This window comes from Pseudophryne corroboree, chromosome 10 (genome assembly GCF_028390025.1).
Source record: "Pseudophryne corroboree isolate aPseCor3 chromosome 10, aPseCor3.hap2, whole genome shotgun sequence".
NCBI lineage: Eukaryota > Metazoa > Chordata > Amphibia > Anura > Myobatrachidae > Pseudophryne > Pseudophryne corroboree.
Window position 1 is genome coordinate 61,281,901 of NC_086453.1, and position 17,212 is coordinate 61,299,112.

Sequence of the window (17,212 nt, forward strand, 5' to 3'; positions counted from 1 at the left end):
AACCGGACGGTTCGGTGAGACGCATTTTAAATTTGAAATCCTTGAACACATATATAAAAAAATTCAAGTTCAAGATGGAATCGCTCAGGGCGGTTATTGCAAGTCTAGACGAGGGGGATTACATGGTATCCCTGGACATCAAGGATGCTTACCTGCATGTCCCCATTTACCATCCTCACCAGGAGTACCTCAGATTTGCGGTACAGAATTGCCATTACCAATTCCAGACGCTGCCGTTTGGTCTGTCCACGGCACCGAGGGTGTTTACCAAGGTAATGGCGGAAATGATGATACTCCTTCGAAAAAAGGGAGTTTTAATTATCCCATACTTGGACGATCTCCTAATAAAGGCGAGATCCAAGGAGCAGTTGTTGGTAGGAGTAGCACTATCTCAGGAGGTGCTACACCAGCACGGTTGGATTCTAAATATTCCAAAGTCACAGCTGGTTCCGACGACACGTCTACTGTTCCTGGGAATGATTCTGGACACAGTCCAGAAAAAAGTGTTTCTCCCAGAGGAAAAAGCCATGGAGCTGTCGTCTCTAGTCAGAAACCTCCTGAAACCAAAACAGGTGTCGGTGCATCACTGCACGCGAGTCCTGGGAAAGATGATGGCTTCTTACGAAGCAATTCCTTTCGGCAGGTTCCATGCCAGATTCTTTCAGTGGGACCTGTTGGACCAATGGTCCGGATCGCATCTTCAGATGCATCGGCTAATAACCCTGTCTCCAAGAACCAGGGTGTCTCTACTGTGGTGGCTGCAGAGTGCTCATCTTCTAGAGGGCCGCAGATTCGGCATACAGGACTGGGTCCTGGTGACCACGGAATGCCAGCCTTCGAGGCTGGGGGGCAGTCACACAGGGAAGAAACTTCCAAGGACTATGGTCGAGTCAGGAGACTTCCCTACACATAAATATTCTAGAACTGAGGGCCATTTACAATGCCCTAAGTCAGGCAAAATCCCTGCTTCAAAACCAGCCGGTACTGATCCAATCAGACAACATCACGGCAGTCGCCCATGTAAACCGACAGGGCGGCACAAGAAGCAGGACGGCGATGGCAGAAGCCACAAGGATTCTCCGATGGGCGGAAAATCACGTGTTAGCACTGTCAGCAGTGTTCATTTCGGGAGTGGACAACTGGGAAGCAGACTTCCTCAGCAGACACGATCTCCACCCGGGAGAGTGGGGACTTCATCCAGAAGTCTTCACACTGATTGTAAATCGTTGGGAACGGCCACAGGTGGACATGATGGCGTCCCGCCTAAACAAAAAACTAGAGAGATATTGCGCCAGGTCAAGGGACCCTCAGGCGATAGCGGTGGACGCTCTAGTGACACCGTGGGTGTACCAGTCGGTTTGTGTTCCCTCCTCTGCCTCTCATACCAAAGGTACTGAGAATAATAAGAAAACGAGGAGTAAGGACAATACTCGTGGTTCCGGATTGGCCAAGAAGAGCGTGGTACCCGGAACTTCAAGAGATGATCTCAGAGGACCCATGGCCTCTGCCGCTCAGACAGGACCTGCTGCAGCAGGGGCCCTGTCTGTTCCAAGACTTACCGCGGCTGCGTTTGACGGCATGGCGGTTGAACACCGGATCCTAAAGGAGAAAGGCATTCCGGAGGATGTCATTCCTACGCTGATTAAAGCCAGGAAAGATGTAATTGTAAAACATTATCACTGCATATGGCGGAAATATGTTGCTTGGTGTGAGGCCAATAAGGCCCCAACAGAGGAATTTCAGCTGGGTCGATTTCTGCACTTCCTACAGGCAGGAGTGTCTATGGGCCTAATATTAGGCTCCATTAAGGTGCAGATATCGGCTCTGTCGATTTTCTTCCAAAAAGAACTAGCTTCACTACCTGAAGTTCAGACATTTGTAAAAGGAGTGCTGCATATTCAGCCCCCTTTTGTGCCTCCAGTGGCACCCTGGGATCTCAACGTGGTGTTGAATTTCCTAAAATCACATTGGTTTGAACCACTGAAGACCGTGGATCTTAAATATCTCACGTGGAAAGTGGTCATGTTATTGGCCTTGGCTTCGGCCAGGCGTGTTTCAGAATTGGCGGCTTTGTCATGCAAAAGCCCTTATCTGATTTTCCATATGGATAGGGCAGAATTGAGGACTCGTCCCCAGTTTCTCCCTAAGGTGGTATCAGCTTTTCACTTGAACCAACCTATTGTAGTGCCTGCGGCTACTAGTAACGTGGAGGATTCCAAGTTGCTGGACGTAGTCAGGGCCTTGAAAATTTATGTTTCCAGGACGGCTGGAGTCAGGAAAACCGACTCGCTATTTATCCTGTATACACCCAACAAACTGGGTGCTCCTGCTTCTAAGCAGACTATTGCTCGCTGGATTTGTAGCACAATTCAGCTGGCGCATTCTGCGGTTGGACTGCCGCGTCCTAAATCAGTTAAAGCCCATTCTACAAGGAAGGTGGGCTCATCTTGGGCGGCTGCCCGAGGGGTCTCGGCTTTACAACTTTGCCGAGCTGCTACTTGGTCAGGGGCAAACACGTTTGCAAAATTCTACAAATTTGATACCCTGGCTGAGGAGGACCTTGAGTTCTCTCATTCGGTGCTGCAGAGTCATCCGCACTCTCCCGCCCGTTTGGGAGCTTTGGTATAATCCCCATGGTCCTTTCGGAGTTCCCAGCATCCACTAGGACGTTAGAGAAAATAAGATTTTACTCACCGGTAAATCTATTTCTCGTAGTCCGTAGTTGATGCTGGGCGCCCGTCCCTAGTGCGGATTGTCTGCAATAATTGTACATAGTTATTGTTTAATAACGGGTTATTGTTATGAGCCATCTGTTGAGAGGCTCAGTTTTGTTTCATACTGTTAACTGGATATGGTATCATGTGTTGTACGGTGTGATTGGTGTGGCTGGTATGAGTCTTACCCGGGATTTAAAATCCTTCCTTATTGTGTCAGCTCTTCCGGGCACACTATCCTAACTGAGGCTTGGAGGAGGGTCATAGTGGGAGGAGCCAGTGCACACCAGGTAGTCTAAAAGCTTTCTTTTAGTTGTGCCCAGACTCCTGCGGAGCCGCTATCCCCCTTGGTCCTTTCGGAGTTCCCAGCATCCACTACGGACTACGAGAAATAGATTTACCGGTGAGTAAAATCTTATTTTTTTTTTCCATTAGCAGTTTCACAATCTTAGTAAAACATCTAATAAAGCTGAATAAGGTCCTAAGGGGGTTATTCAGATTTGTTAGCAAACCAAAAAAGCACACGAATGGTCAAAACCATGCTGCACTGCAGGTGGGGCAGATGTAACTTCTGGGGTTGCAGGGGACTACCCCAAAAATCGTGAGTCTCCCGCAGCTTCCGGGAGGGTATGCAAGTATGTCTGTAATGGTTCCTCCAAGTGCGGTTCTCTCCTGCTCATCTTACTGCTTCTAGAGCCAGATGATTAACTAAATATGCTTATAATGATTGTCTCTCTCTCTTTTTGCTTCCAACCTTAATCCAAAACCACAGAAATAGCCAACGGGTTCGGCCTGTTGACTCCGAGTTTGATAATATAGCTGCACTTGCTGTGGCAAAGAAGTGTCTGTTGCAAGCTCTGCAACTAATGTGGCTTATAGATTCAGGACTATTATAGACAGGGGCACACGCAGAATTTGTGGAGAGGGGTTTCTATAAGATTGGTTTTAGAGTGATTGGCGCCAGCCCATGAAGGATGCATAATTATCAAGTAGCAAGCAATAATCTGCCCTAAACAAAGTGCAATTCATGTAACGCACAGTAGATCAGAGGGCACAATGATCACGGTAAGCCACTTACCAGATTCTCTCTCCGATGCGATGATCGAGCACTCAGATCCACAAATAGCAGACTTGTTAGGAAAATCTGCTGCCACTGGGCACGTGCAGCAGCTCCATTGTGCCTTTTATACTGCATGTAGTGGCTCTGGCCAGGCTGTTGGGAAGGGGGTTCCTGGACAACTGGGAACCTCCCTCGGGGTTTGCCTATGCTAGAAGCTGTAACGCCATTGTGCTGCCATGTATTTACAGATGTAGTGACCCCGAACGGTTTGAATGTGAAGAAGTTCTCTGCTATGCACGAGTTTCAGAACCTCCACGCTCAGAGCAAGAATCGCATCCAGGAGTTTATCCGAGGTCATTTCTATGGGTAAGACATCTGTTCAAGCTAATTGTACACGCCTGAACATCCGAGACCTGTTCAGCAGATGTTCCGACACATGAGCTACAATCGCCCTGTAACATCTCCTGCCATAAGTAGTGGAAGTGTTTACTGTAACTGTATCCCATATCACAGACTGTTGTTTTTTTGGGGTTAGGCCTTGACCTACACAGACAATTACAGAACAAGCTCATTTGGAATCACTTAGCCTAAGTAATGTTATATGGGCACAGTCACTGTTTATGTTCTGCTTATCCAAGCTCCTTTATAAGCACAGACAAGCAAAATATCAGGAGTTCACATTGCAGCCGTGGGATGATGCATATACAGTATCAAACCTGCTCTAATCTCTCTCTCTTTCAGACACCTGGACTTTAATTTAGACAAGACCCTGTTTTTCTTCATTGCCGGTCGCTATGAGTTCTCCAACAAAGGAGCAGATATCTTTTTAGAAGCCTTGGCGAGACTCAACTACCTTCTAAGGGTGAGAATAAAGGACACTTGTAAATGGTGTGCAGTGATTATTATACACCGATATTCCAGGTCAAAGATCATCATAACTAGCAAAAGGTCTTTGCCCCACTCCCTCCCCCAGGTTAATCAGAGTGACACCACCATCGTGGCATTTTTCATCATGCCTGCACGGACAAATAATTTTAACGTGGAAACCCTGAAGGGCCAAGCAGTACGGAAGCAGCTGTGGTGAGTGCACATGGACTTTGGGTTTGCATGCTGAATTTGGGGCACCTGCTAGACTGCTGCCCCGTGGGTGTATCAGAAGCCAGCCGGAATTAGCACAAGGCACTATGGGCCTAATTCAGACCTGATTGTAGCCGTGCAATGTGTGGGGTGGGGGGTGGGGGGAGGGCGCCAGTCAGCATGCTGGGAAAAGGATAGCAAATTCAGCTAATTAGCAGAGTTTGCTATCCTTACTGAATTAGACCCATAATTGTTGCTCATATTATTTTGGTGGCATAGATGGCACTGAAGGTCCCAGCCCTTAACGCTGCTGAATCATGTTACCGACCTAGGGTTGCCCTTCTGCCCACATCCCATAGGCCTTGGAGAAGTCACCCCACCACCTCTCCTGGATCTACTCCAACCCCCATATGGGTGGTTCCTTGTGTCTCGGCTGCATCCTAGTGGTGAGGGGGGGCTCCTCTAATTCACAATCGTCCCTATTTTGGTTTTCCTGCAGTGCTGCTTGAGTCCTATCCACCAATCACAGTAATCTTCTTCTGTACTTATTGTCCGCTAATTAGGTTATTCCATGCTGCATAGAGTCCTGTGAATTACTCCTTTTCTGCTATGGTCTTTCCACAGGGATACAGCTAATGCGGTGAAAGAGAAGTTTGGGAAGCAGCTGTACGAGTCACTACTAGTGTGAGTGAGGCTCCATCTAACTGGGTCTTGTCTGCCTATGCTCTGACGTCATTCTCAGTGTCCTCCTCTTAAGTTCTGATGTGAAGGAAGACGGTTTCCGTGCGTTGCACATTCTATGTCATATATATCAGAGTTGTTTAGATAATAACGCAACCTCAGATTATTATTATAATAATGATAGTAATATTAAACACCGTGTTTCTCACGTTTGGCCATCCGTCTCTATGGTGACACTGTCCAACAATCAGATTTGTTGGCAATCAGGCCAAAGACTAGATTGTCAAGTACATAATGGCGTCTTGAGAGTGGACCTATTGTTTTAGTTACACATGGAATTGCAAGACTAGACAATGCACGTTATCCGGCTAATTTTATTTTGCAGAGGGAATTTACCTGACATGAATAAGATGCTTGATAAAGAAGATTTCACTATGATGAAGAGAGCTATATTTGCTACACAGGTACTGTATGGGAGGCTGACCTGGGTGTGAGCACATAGGTTATCGTGGTACATCCCCATGAAGACTGCCCTAGAATTCTCTCCGCAGTTTATTAAACAGTCTGACGTTTTCTCTCCAGAGACAATCATTCCCTCCAGTCTGCACCCACAACATGCTCGATGACTCCACCGACTCCATATTAAACAGTATTCGACGTATTGGTCTCTTCAACAGCAGCTCTGACCGAGTGAAGGTGAGACGGGCTCAGTGTGTCACTCACTGCTTCTTATATGGCAATGCCAAGCATAGTCCCATTCGTCCTGTCTTGCCGCAGTTACCTTTTCTGTAACTTTATGTCTAATGATGCACAATCCTTGTTGTCTCCTATGTTCCATGTGTAGAGAGCTTTTTTTGTTTGCACTTCAGTGGTGTTTGTGTGATAAGCGAGCAGCAGGATCGCTGTACAATCTTGCACTCCGGCTGGACCACTTCAGGCGTCGCTGAGAAGTGTTCGTTTGATTGGATGGCCGATGGCAGCTGTCCTTTTCTGGCCTCATTCACCAACATGCTCTGTTATGGTCCTGTTGGATTTCCGTAGGATCCTTGTCCAACTTTAGGTTTTCTCAGGGCCACACCTTCTGCAATTTTGCAGTGTGTGCGGTCAGTATAAGCTACTCATATGGGAACAGATCTGGTTACCCTGCTATGTAGTGTTTCTATAGACTGGCCTTGTGTTCATCTCTATTTACAATCAATGCAATGTACAACTGGGTCTGATGTAATATAGAGAACATGGAGCCTGTTCAGACATTTAAGTAAATTCCATATTTACGTAAATCTCGGATGGTTTTTGCTGTGCACATGCCCAGAAGCCGTACTGTGTATATGCAGATAAGTTTCTGCAACGTCGCTCGCAGAGCCCCAAAATCCGCAGCGTGGTTGACTGCTAGCGTTTGGGGGCAGCAACCGGGAGCATTCCAGAAAACGGGGGCGTGTCGTCCCTGTATTATGGGCATGCTGAAGCCAGTGGCTTTATCCATGGACAGAGCTTCACTGGCCACCATCAGCGTCCACCTCTAAATCAGCCCCATGATTGGACAGTAAGTCCCATTGGTGTATATTGGGTCATTGTGTGACCAGGAGTTAAGAAGATTTGCGGCTAAATGTAATTGCCTCCGAGTTCCGGAGGTGCAGGACCCTTATGGGAGTCTGCCCGTTTCTTTAAAGCGCCAATCAATAACAAGGCAAAATCAACCTGGTTTTGCCTTGTAAATGATTGCTGCTTTAAAAAAAAAACGGGCATTCTCGTACAAAAGTCCCGCACCTCCGGAACTCGGAGGCTATTACATTTAGCCGCTGATCAGTCATGTCTACCACTGAATGATTATGTCTGTTCATCTTGGCCTTCATGGCCAACAGATTTGATTGTTCTTAATTCGGCATAAAAGTCCTGGGGTAAAATTTTAATAGCCTGCTAGGCGCAGTCTGTTTGGGAGTTTCTGTGAGTCTGACTGTATTTTTAAAGCGGAAATCATTTTAAAGGGCTTGGTTTTGTGTTGTAAATTATTGCGGCTTTAAAAATACTGTCAGACTCTCAGAAATTCACAAATGGCCCAAGATCTGTTCATGTGTGGGCACAATTACTAACAAATTAACTTCCCCTAGTGCAGGCTTGGCCAACCTGTGGCTCTCCAGATGTTGTGAAACTACACATACCAGCATGCCTTGCCACAGTTTTAGCATTCCCTAATAGCAAAACTGTGGCAAAGTATGATGGGACTTGTAGTTTTACAACAGCTGGAGAGCCACAGGTTGGCCAGGCCTGCCCTAGTGCTTCTCCTGTGTGTTTTTATGCTTTGTCTGCTCTTTTCTGCATTGCTGCTCACCACTGGCGTTACCTGGTTACATTTCCTCTGAACTGTGGGGAAGGGAAAATAAATGAGGAGTAATGGAAACTGGCACACAAAGTACTGTCTAAAAGCTACTCCAGCCCATGGCACCCACTGAGATCTAGGTTTGCCTTGATTAGCAAAGTGTGACAATCCCTTATTGGTCACCATCCATTATAGGATGTTTTCTGCACAGTTATCTCTGTATCATCTCCCATTTTGCTACCCCAATAACTAAACCATTCATGGGAAACGTAATTGAAGAAAAATTGTGATTTCCTTTTTTTTCTTCTTTATAAAAAGTACTGAAATAATATGCCGGCCAAACCAATAGTTAGATATGCACTTACAGAACTATTAGGGTCTTTGCAAATTAAAACATACGTTGGCCGCACAATCCTACATGGGTGGGGTGGGTGGGGGGAGTTTAGGGAAAGGATCTGATACATTTGTGACATTTTCAAAGCCTTCTTCCAATTACTATCATTTTTTTAATTTTTGGAAATTGTATTTATAGTGTATCGGTTAGTCTAGAACATTAACAGATTTTTATAAAAAAACAAAAGGAAGTTATTTGCCACACGTACATTATTTTAATAGTTGGTATTACTTTCATTGGTACTACATTGCTAGTACTAAATAAAGAAATGGTAGTGTTCAGATGCGGTATTGCACCCATGAATCCATTACTTACAGATAGGTGGCGCTATATGCTGCAGATTTTCTGTAACCACCAATGTTTGTAGTCCCATAAGTGCCATAAACCAGGATACTCCAGGGTGGCAACATTTTGCTTTTTACCCCTTTTGTTTAGTCTAATTACTAACCCTCTCCCATCCACTTTTTCTTATCCCTACTCTTCTGTTTCTTTCCTTTTTCCTTCTCTCCCTCACAGGTCATTTTCCACCCAGAGTTTCTCTCCTCTACAAGCCCACTTTTACCAGTGGATTATGAGGAGTTTGTACGTGGATGCCACCTGGGGGTCTTCCCTTCCTACTATGAGCCGTGGGGCTACACTCCTGGTAAGCCATGACTTTCCAGCGATTTACTGGCTGCTTTGTCACTGGAGCCCAGCCAGCGGGCCTCTACGCTTGTTGTTTTCTATCGGGGATGTAAACGGTCGGTAATAATGAACAGATTGAAGAGAAACACAAAATCTGACCACAGAAAAGCACCCATAGGTGGGATGTCACTTACATGCAGAGCAGGCAGCTTTTGTGCAGAGACTATTCAGGCAATCAATTCACCGGGAACTAGTGACAACACCGAAGTAAGAGATGAGGCCCTGGCTGGGTTACAGACAGGTTCACATTACTTATGTTTGTACCATACAGACATGTGGACAGCTACACCTGCAGCCTGAGGCGTGGGGATATTGCTCTTTATAAGACGGCTTCTCATTTTTGTTAGAGATTCAAATGTTCAGGTGCTTATAGGAAAATAAAATAATGGAGTCACATAATAACAAAAAACTAAATTATCTACAGAGTCTATTGGACATCTCAACAGTTTCTTGCACTTTATTAATAAATAAAACCTCCACTATGTACCACATATAGTCCTGGTCCTCACAGCGTGGCTGCCGGCACTTTGTACATTCGCCTGTGTGTACATACCCTTATGTCTGGCAATGTGTATGACATGTGGTGGCGTGGGGTGATCTCATGGTATGTCTCCCAGTATCTGTGCACTCTACCAATGGGGTCAGTCCCATTTGCCGCGAACGGCGGCGAGTTGCCTTTGCAACGACGTAGAAACACGTGCCATGGCACCGCAACACTCGCACCGGACTTTAAGATCTTTGCATGCAGCCCTATGGGGAGTGTTGCATATTGACCCCTATATGCTGTCCGGAAATTCTTATAGGTGTTCTAAACCAAATAACTGCATTCAGTAAGATGATGACTGATCTTTCTCTATTGGCCGGAGCAGCCATTCTGTTACAGTGCCAGAAAGAAGTTGCTTTCAAAAAAGAAATAAAACCACTAGTTAACCATATTTTATACACATATACATTTTGAGGAATTTATCAGACTGCAGAACGTTTGAGATCGGGCCGTTGTCTTCTCTAAGCCCTACAGATGCGTCCTTCTACATCCAGCCTCAATACGCCTTGCAGCAAGAGATGACTGGCGTGAGTGAACCGCCAGGTCCGGTGCAACTCTATCGTCAAGCAACTTTTTTTGCCGAAAATTCATCTTTGTTGCAACACAATAAAACATTGGCCAGGATGTAATGAAGTCCAAGTTCATGGCCTTTTTTTTATTTCTCTGACGTCCTAGTGGATGCTGGGAACTCCGTAAGGACCATGGGGAATAGACGGGCTCCGCAGGAGACTGGGCATCCTTAAAAGAAAGATTAGGTACTATATCTGGTGTGCACTGGCTCCTCCCTCTATGCCCCTCCTCCAGACCTCAGTTAGAATCTGTGCCCGGCCAGAGCTGGATGCACCTAGTGGGCTCTCCTGAGCTTACTAGAAAAGAAAGTATTTGTTAGGTTTTTTATTTTCAGTGAGACCTGCTGGCAACAGACTCACTGCTACGAGGGACTGAGGGGAGAGAAGCGAACCTACCTGCTTGCAGCTAGCTTGTGCTTCTAAGGCTACTGGACACCATTAGCTCCAGAGGGATCGAACACAGGGCCCGACCTCGATCGTCCGGAGCCGCGCCGCCGTCCCCCTTGCAGAGCCAGAAGACGGAAGATAAAGATGAAAAACGGCGTCTGAAGACTCCTGTCTTCATTAAGGTAGCGCACAGCACTGCAGCTGTGCGCCATTGCTCCCATAGCACACCACACACTCCGGTCACTGGTGGGTGCTGGGGGGGGGGGGGGGGGGGCGGCGCCCTGGGCAGCAATTAGTTTACCTTTTGGCACAAATAGCACATAATACAGTGTATAACACTGTATATGTGCAAAAAACCCCACCATTAACATTATAAAAAGCGGGAGAAGCCCGCCGCCGAGGGGGCGGGGCTATCTTTCTCAGCACAGCCAGCGCCATTTTCTCTTCACAGCTCCGCTGGAAGGACGCTCCCCAGGCTCTCCCCTGCAGTATACAGTACAACAAGGGTAAAAAAGAGAGGGGGGGCACATAAATTTAGGCGCAAATTAGTGTTAATAAGCAGCTATTGGGAAAAGTCACTCAGTATAGTGAAAATCCCTGTGTTATATAGCGCTGTGGTGTGTGCTGGCATACTCTCTCTCTGTCTCCCCAAAGGACTTTGTGGGGTCCTGTCCTCAGTCAGAGCATTCCCTGTGTGTGTGCGGTGTGTCGGTACGGCTGTGTCAACATGTTTGATGTGGAGGGCTACGTGGAGGCGGAGCAGGAGCCGATAAGTGTGATGTCGCCCCCTACAGGGCTGACACCGGAGTGGATGGATATGTGGAAGGTATTAACCGACAGTGTCAACTCTTTACATAAAAGGTTTGATGACGTAACAGCCTTGGGACAGCCGGCATCTCAGCCCGCGCCTGCCCAGGCGTCTCAGAGGCCATCAGGGGCTCAAAAACGCCCTCTAGCTCAGATGGCAGACACAGATGTCGACACGGAGTCTGACTCCAGTGTAGACGAGGATGAGACAAATGTACAGTCCACAAGGGCCATCCGATGCATGATTACGGCAATGAAAAATGTGTTGCACATTTCTGACATTAACCCGGTTACCACTAAAAAGGGTATTATGTTTGGGGAGAAAAAGCAGCCAGTGACTTTTCCCCCATCTGATGAATTAAATGAATTGTGTGAAGAAGCGTGGTGTTCCCCTGATAAGAAACTAATGATTTCTAAGAGGTTACTGATGGCGTACCCTTTCCCGCCAACGGATAGGTTACGCTGGGAGACATCCCCTAGGGTGGACAAGGCGCTCACACGATTATCTAAAAGGGTGGCACTGCCGTCTCAGGATACGGCCGCCCTAAAGGAGCCTGCAGATAGAAAGCAGGAGGCTATCCTGAAGTCTGTATATACACACTCAGGTACTATACTGAGACCTGCTATTGCTTCAGCATGGATGTGTAGTGCTGCAGCAGCATGGTCTGATACCCTGTCAGACAACATTGATACCCTCGACAGGGATGCTATTTTGCTAACCATAGAGCATATAAAGGACGTAGTCTTGTATATGAGGGATGCACAGAGGGACATTTGCCGGCTGGCATCTAGAATTAATGCAATGTCCATTTCTGCCAGGAGAGTATTATGGACTCGGCAGTGGACAGGTGATGCTGATTCTAAAAGGCACATGGAGGTTTTGCCTTATAAGGGTGAGGAATTGTTTGGGGACGGTCTCTCGGACCTCGTATCCACAGCAACAGCTGGGAAGTCGACTTTTTTACCTCAGGTTTCCTCACAGCCTAAGAAAGCACCGTATTATCAAGTACAGTCCTTTCGGCCTCAGAAAGGCAAGCGGGTCAGAGGCGCATCCTTTCTGCCCAGAGGCAGGGGTAGAGGAAAAAAGCTGCACCAGACAGCCAGTTCCCAGGAACAAAAATCCTCCCCTGCTTCCACTAAGTCCACCGCATGACGCTGGGGCTCCACAGGTGGAGCCAGGTGCGGTGGGGGCGTGTCTCCGGAACTTCAGCGACCAGTGGGTTCGCTCACAGGTGGATCTCCGGGTTCTACAAGTGGTATCTCAGGGATACATGCTGGAGTTCGAGGCGACTCCCCCTCGCTGTTACCTCAAATCAGCCTTGCCAGCGGCTCCCAGGGAAAGGGAGGTAGTGCTGGCGGCTATTCACAAGCTGTACCTTCAGCAGGTGATAATCAAGGTTCCCCTCCTTCAACAGGGACGGGGTTACTATTCCACAATGTTTGTGGTACCGAAACCAGACGGTTCGGTGAGACCCATTCTAAATTTAAAATCCTTGAACACCTATGTAAGGAAGTTCAAGTTCAAAATGGAATCGCTCAGGGCGGTTATTGCAAGCCTGGAAGAGGGGGATTTTATGGTGTCGCTGGACATCAAGGACGCTTATCTGCATGTCCTCATTTACCCACCTCACCAGGAGTACCTCAGGTTTGTGGTACAGGACTGTCATTACCAATTCCAGACGTTGCCGTTTGGTCTGTCCACGGCACCGAGGGTATTTACCAAGGTAATGGCCGAAATGATGATACTCCTTCGGAAGAAGGGAGTTATAATTATCCCGTACTTGGACAATCTCCTTATAAAGGCGAGGTCCAAGGAGCAGTTGTTGGTCAACGTAGCACTATCTCGGGAAGTGCTGCAACAGCACGGCTGGATTCTGAATATCCCAAAGTCGCAGCTGATTCCTGCGACGCGTCTGCTGTTCTTGGGCATGATTCTGGACACAGAACAAAAGAAGGTGTTTCTCCCAGTGGAGAAGGCCCAGGAATTGTCATCTCTGGTCAGGGACCTCCTGAAACCAAAACAGGTGTCGGTGCATCACTGCACGCGAGTCCTGGGAAAGATGGTAGCTTCTTACGAAGCAATTCCCTTCGGCAGGTTCCATGCAAGGATCTTTCAGTGGGATCTGTTAGACAAGTGGTCCGGATCGCATCTTCAGATGCATCGGCTGATCACCCTGTCCCCGAGGGCCAGGGTGTCTCTGCTGTGGTGGCTGCAGAGTGCTCATCTTCTCGAGGGCCGCAGATTCGGCATACAGGACTGGGTCCTGGTGACCACGGATGCAAGCCTACGAGGTTGGGGGGCAGTCACTCAGGGAAGGAACTTCCAAGGACAGTGGTCAAGTCAGGAGACTTCCCTTCACATAAATATTCTGGAACTAAGGGCCATTTACAACGCCCTGAGTCAAGCAGAACCCCTGCTTCAAAACCAACCGGTGCTGATTCAGTCAGACAACATCACGGCAGTCGCCCATGTAAACCGACAGGGCGGCACAAGAAGCTGGATGGCGATGGCAGAAGCCACAAGGATTCTTCGATGGGCGGAGAATCACGTGCTAGCACTGTCAGCAGTGTTCATTCCGGGAGTGGACAACTGGGAAGCAGACTTCCTCAGCAGGCACGACCTCCACCCGGGAGAGTGGGGACTTCATCCAGAAGTCTTCACGCTGATTGTAAATCGTTGGGAACGGCCACAGGTAGACATGATGGCGTCCCGTCTCAACAAAAAGCTAAAAAAATATTGCGCCAGGTCAAGGGACCCTCAGGCGATAGCTGTGGACGCACTAGTGACACCGTGGGTGTACCAGTCGGTTTATGTGTTCCCTCCTCTTCCTCTCATACCCAAGGTACTGAGGATTGTAAGAAAGAGAGGAGTAAGAACTATACTCATCGTTCCGGATTGGCCAAGAAGATCTTGGTACCCATAACTACAAGAAATTATCTCAGAGGACCCATGGCCTCTGCCTCTCAGACAGGACCTGTTACAGCAGGGGCCCTGTCTGTTCCAAGACTTACCGCGGCTGCGTTTGACGGCATGGCGGTTGAACGCCGGATCCTAACGGAAAAGGGCATTCCAGATGAAGTGATTCCTACGCTGATAAAGGCTAGGAAAGACGTGACAGCACAGCATTATCACCGTATATGGCTAAAATATGTTGCTTGGTGTGAGGCCAGGAAGGCCCCTACTGAGGAATTCCAGCTGGGTCGATTCCTGCACTTCGTACAGTCAGGAGTGACTATGGGCCTAAAATTAGGATCCATAAAGGTCCAGATTTCGGCCCTATCTATTTTCTTTCAAAAAGAACTGGCTTCACTGCCTGAAGTTCAGACGTTTGTTAAGGGAGTTCTGCATATTCAGCCCCCTTTTGTGCCTCCAGTGGCACCTTGGGATCTTAACGTTGTGTTGGATTTCCTGAAATCCCACTGGTTTGAGCCACTTAAGAACGTGGAGCTAAAATATCTCACGTGGAAAGTGGTCATGCTATTGGCCTTAGCTTCGGCTAGGCGTGTGTCAGAATTGGCGGCTTTGTCGTGTAAAAGCCCTTATCTGATCTTCCATATGGACAGGGCAGAATTGAGGATTCGTCCCCAATTTCTCCCTAAGGTGGTATCAGCGTTTCATTTGAACCAACCTATTGTGGTGCCTGCGGCTACTAGGGACTTGGAGGACTCCAAGTTACTAGATGTAGTCAGGGCTTTGAAAATCTATGTAGCCAGGACGGCTGGAGTCCGGAAAACTGACTCGCTGTTTATCCTGCATGCGCCCAACAAGCTGGGTGCTCCTGCTTCAAAGCAAACTATTGCGCGCTGGATCTGTAGCGCGATTCAGCAAGCTCATTCTGCGGCATCATTGCCGCATCCTAAATCAGTAAAAGCCCATTCCACAAGGAAGGTGGGCTTTTCTTGGGCGGCTGCCCGAGGGGTCTCTGCTTTACAGCTTTGCCGAGCTGCTACTTGGTCGGGTTCAAACACATTTGCTAAGTTCTACAAGTTTGATACCCTGGCTGAGGAGGACCTTGCCTTTGCTCATTCGGTGCTGCAGAGTCATCCGCACTCTCCCGCCCGTTTGGGAGCTTTGGTATAATCCCCATGGTCCTTACGGAGTTCCCAGCATCCACTAGGACGTCAGAGAAAATAAGAATTTACTCACCGGTAATTCTAATTCTCGTACTCCGTAGTGGATGCTGGGCGCCCGTCCCAAGTGCGGACTCTCTGCAATACATGTATATAGTTATTGCTTAACTAAAGGGTTATTGTTATGAGCCATCTGTTACTGAGGCTCAGTTGTTTGTTCATACTGTTAACTGGGTATGGTTATCACGAGTTGTACAGTGTGATTGGTGTGGCTGGTATGAGTCTTACCCTGGATTCCAAATCCTTTCCTGGTAATGTCAGCTCTTCCGGGCACAGTTTCCCTAACTGAGGTCTGGAGGAGGGGCATAGAGGGAGGAGCCAGTGCACACCAGATATAGTACCTAATCTTTCTTTTAAGAGTGCCCAGTCTCCTGCAGAGCCCGTCTATTCCCCATGGTCCTTACGGAGTTCCCAGCATCCACTACGGACTACGAGAAATAGAATTACCGGTGAGTAAATTCTTATTTTTTTTTTATTTTAAGGGGCACTAATGTACAAGGCTAAACCATGTCTTGTGCATGATTGCCCCTTTAAAAAAAAAAAAAAAGTCAGATTTCGGCCGGCATCCCATATGGTCACCGAACTCGGACTTCATTACATCCCGGCCATTGTGACTAAGATGCATTTTCAGCAAATAAGAAGCCTAATGCTAGAACATTCTAACGTGACTTGGCGTGACTGCAGCAAAGATGTATGAGGACATATCTGTATGTTGAACATTGTACTGAACGTCTCAGCACCTTGAATGTTTCTCTATAGAAGACCGTAACTTGGTAAAGGGTTACTACATAAGTGTTATAGTGGCCGTGTAAATGAACATGTGTAGATAAGGAGAATAGACCCATCAGACGAACATTTGCTGTCACAAGTCCTTGTAGTTGGTAAGATCTTTCATGTGTCGTCTTAAATGTAATCCATTTCCTACATGGAGGCAGCCATTTTGTGGGCAGTGCTAATATTGGCCAATTAATACACAAGGAACTAGTGACATAATTGAAACCTGAGACAGATATCTGAAAGGTAAACTGCATCCGCATGAGGATTGGTTGAGCGCACAAAAATGTCTGCCTCCTGTCTGACTGGACAGCTCGCTGTCACCTTTATTGTGCCTGGTTGATGTTAATCCTTCTCATTTCAGCTGAGTGCACTGTAATGGGGATCCCCAGCATTTCCACCAACTTGTCAGGGTTCGGCTGTTTCATGGAGGAGCATATAGCGGACCCATCCGCCTATGGTAAGCAGCTCTGCACGTCATTGTTGCCATCTGCAATGTTCCTATTGACGCGTTCCGTCACTGTATGTAATTGGCGTTGTCTGTCCTCCCCGCAGGTATTTACATCTTAGACCGGCGCTTCCGCGGAGTGGACGACTCCTGCACGCAGCTCACGTCCTTCTTGTACAGCTTCTGTCAGCAAACACGGCGCCAGCGCATCATTCAGAGGAACCGCACAGAGCGCCTCTCTGACCTGCTAGACTGGAAGTACCTGGGAAGGGTGAGGACTGCTATAATACATGACATGAGAGGGTCCAACTGACTGCTTACATATAGTGTTATATCACAGCCTGGGGTCCAGTGTTGACTGTGCTTCGTCTAGGCTTAATGTAGCATGTTAAATCCAAATGTATTTGTGGGTAGTAGCCTGAGATACAGATGTAGCAACATGCGGTACACATATCCTCAAATCACACCAAATAGCCCCATTTAGCATCATAGAGTTTGCCACTTAGCTGCACCAAAACACTAATCTTAAGTATCTAGAACAGTGTAAGCTAACAAAGACGCAACATTGAGGAAAAGTATGCAGTCTGTGTAACAAGGCAGAAGACTGGTCCGATCCGACTGACGC

At 47.5% G+C, this 17,212-nt stretch overlaps 1 protein-coding gene across 1 annotated transcript in view; it reads left to right on the forward strand.

Moving 5' to 3' along the window:
• Positions 1-17,212, forward strand: part of GYS1 (glycogen synthase 1) — a 120,782-nt gene that overhangs the window by 100,031 nt on the left and 3,539 nt on the right. The window contains exons 6-14 of the mRNA XM_063942452.1: positions 4,023-4,140; positions 4,516-4,636; positions 4,748-4,854; positions 5,476-5,535; positions 5,918-5,996; positions 6,115-6,228; positions 8,760-8,886; positions 16,504-16,599; positions 16,695-16,858. Of these exons, the coding sequence (XP_063798522.1) occupies positions 4,023-4,140; positions 4,516-4,636; positions 4,748-4,854; positions 5,476-5,535; positions 5,918-5,996; positions 6,115-6,228; positions 8,760-8,886; positions 16,504-16,599; positions 16,695-16,858 (986 nt within the window). The remainder of the gene's footprint in view (positions 1-4,022; positions 4,141-4,515; positions 4,637-4,747; positions 4,855-5,475; positions 5,536-5,917; positions 5,997-6,114; positions 6,229-8,759; positions 8,887-16,503; positions 16,600-16,694; positions 16,859-17,212) is intronic.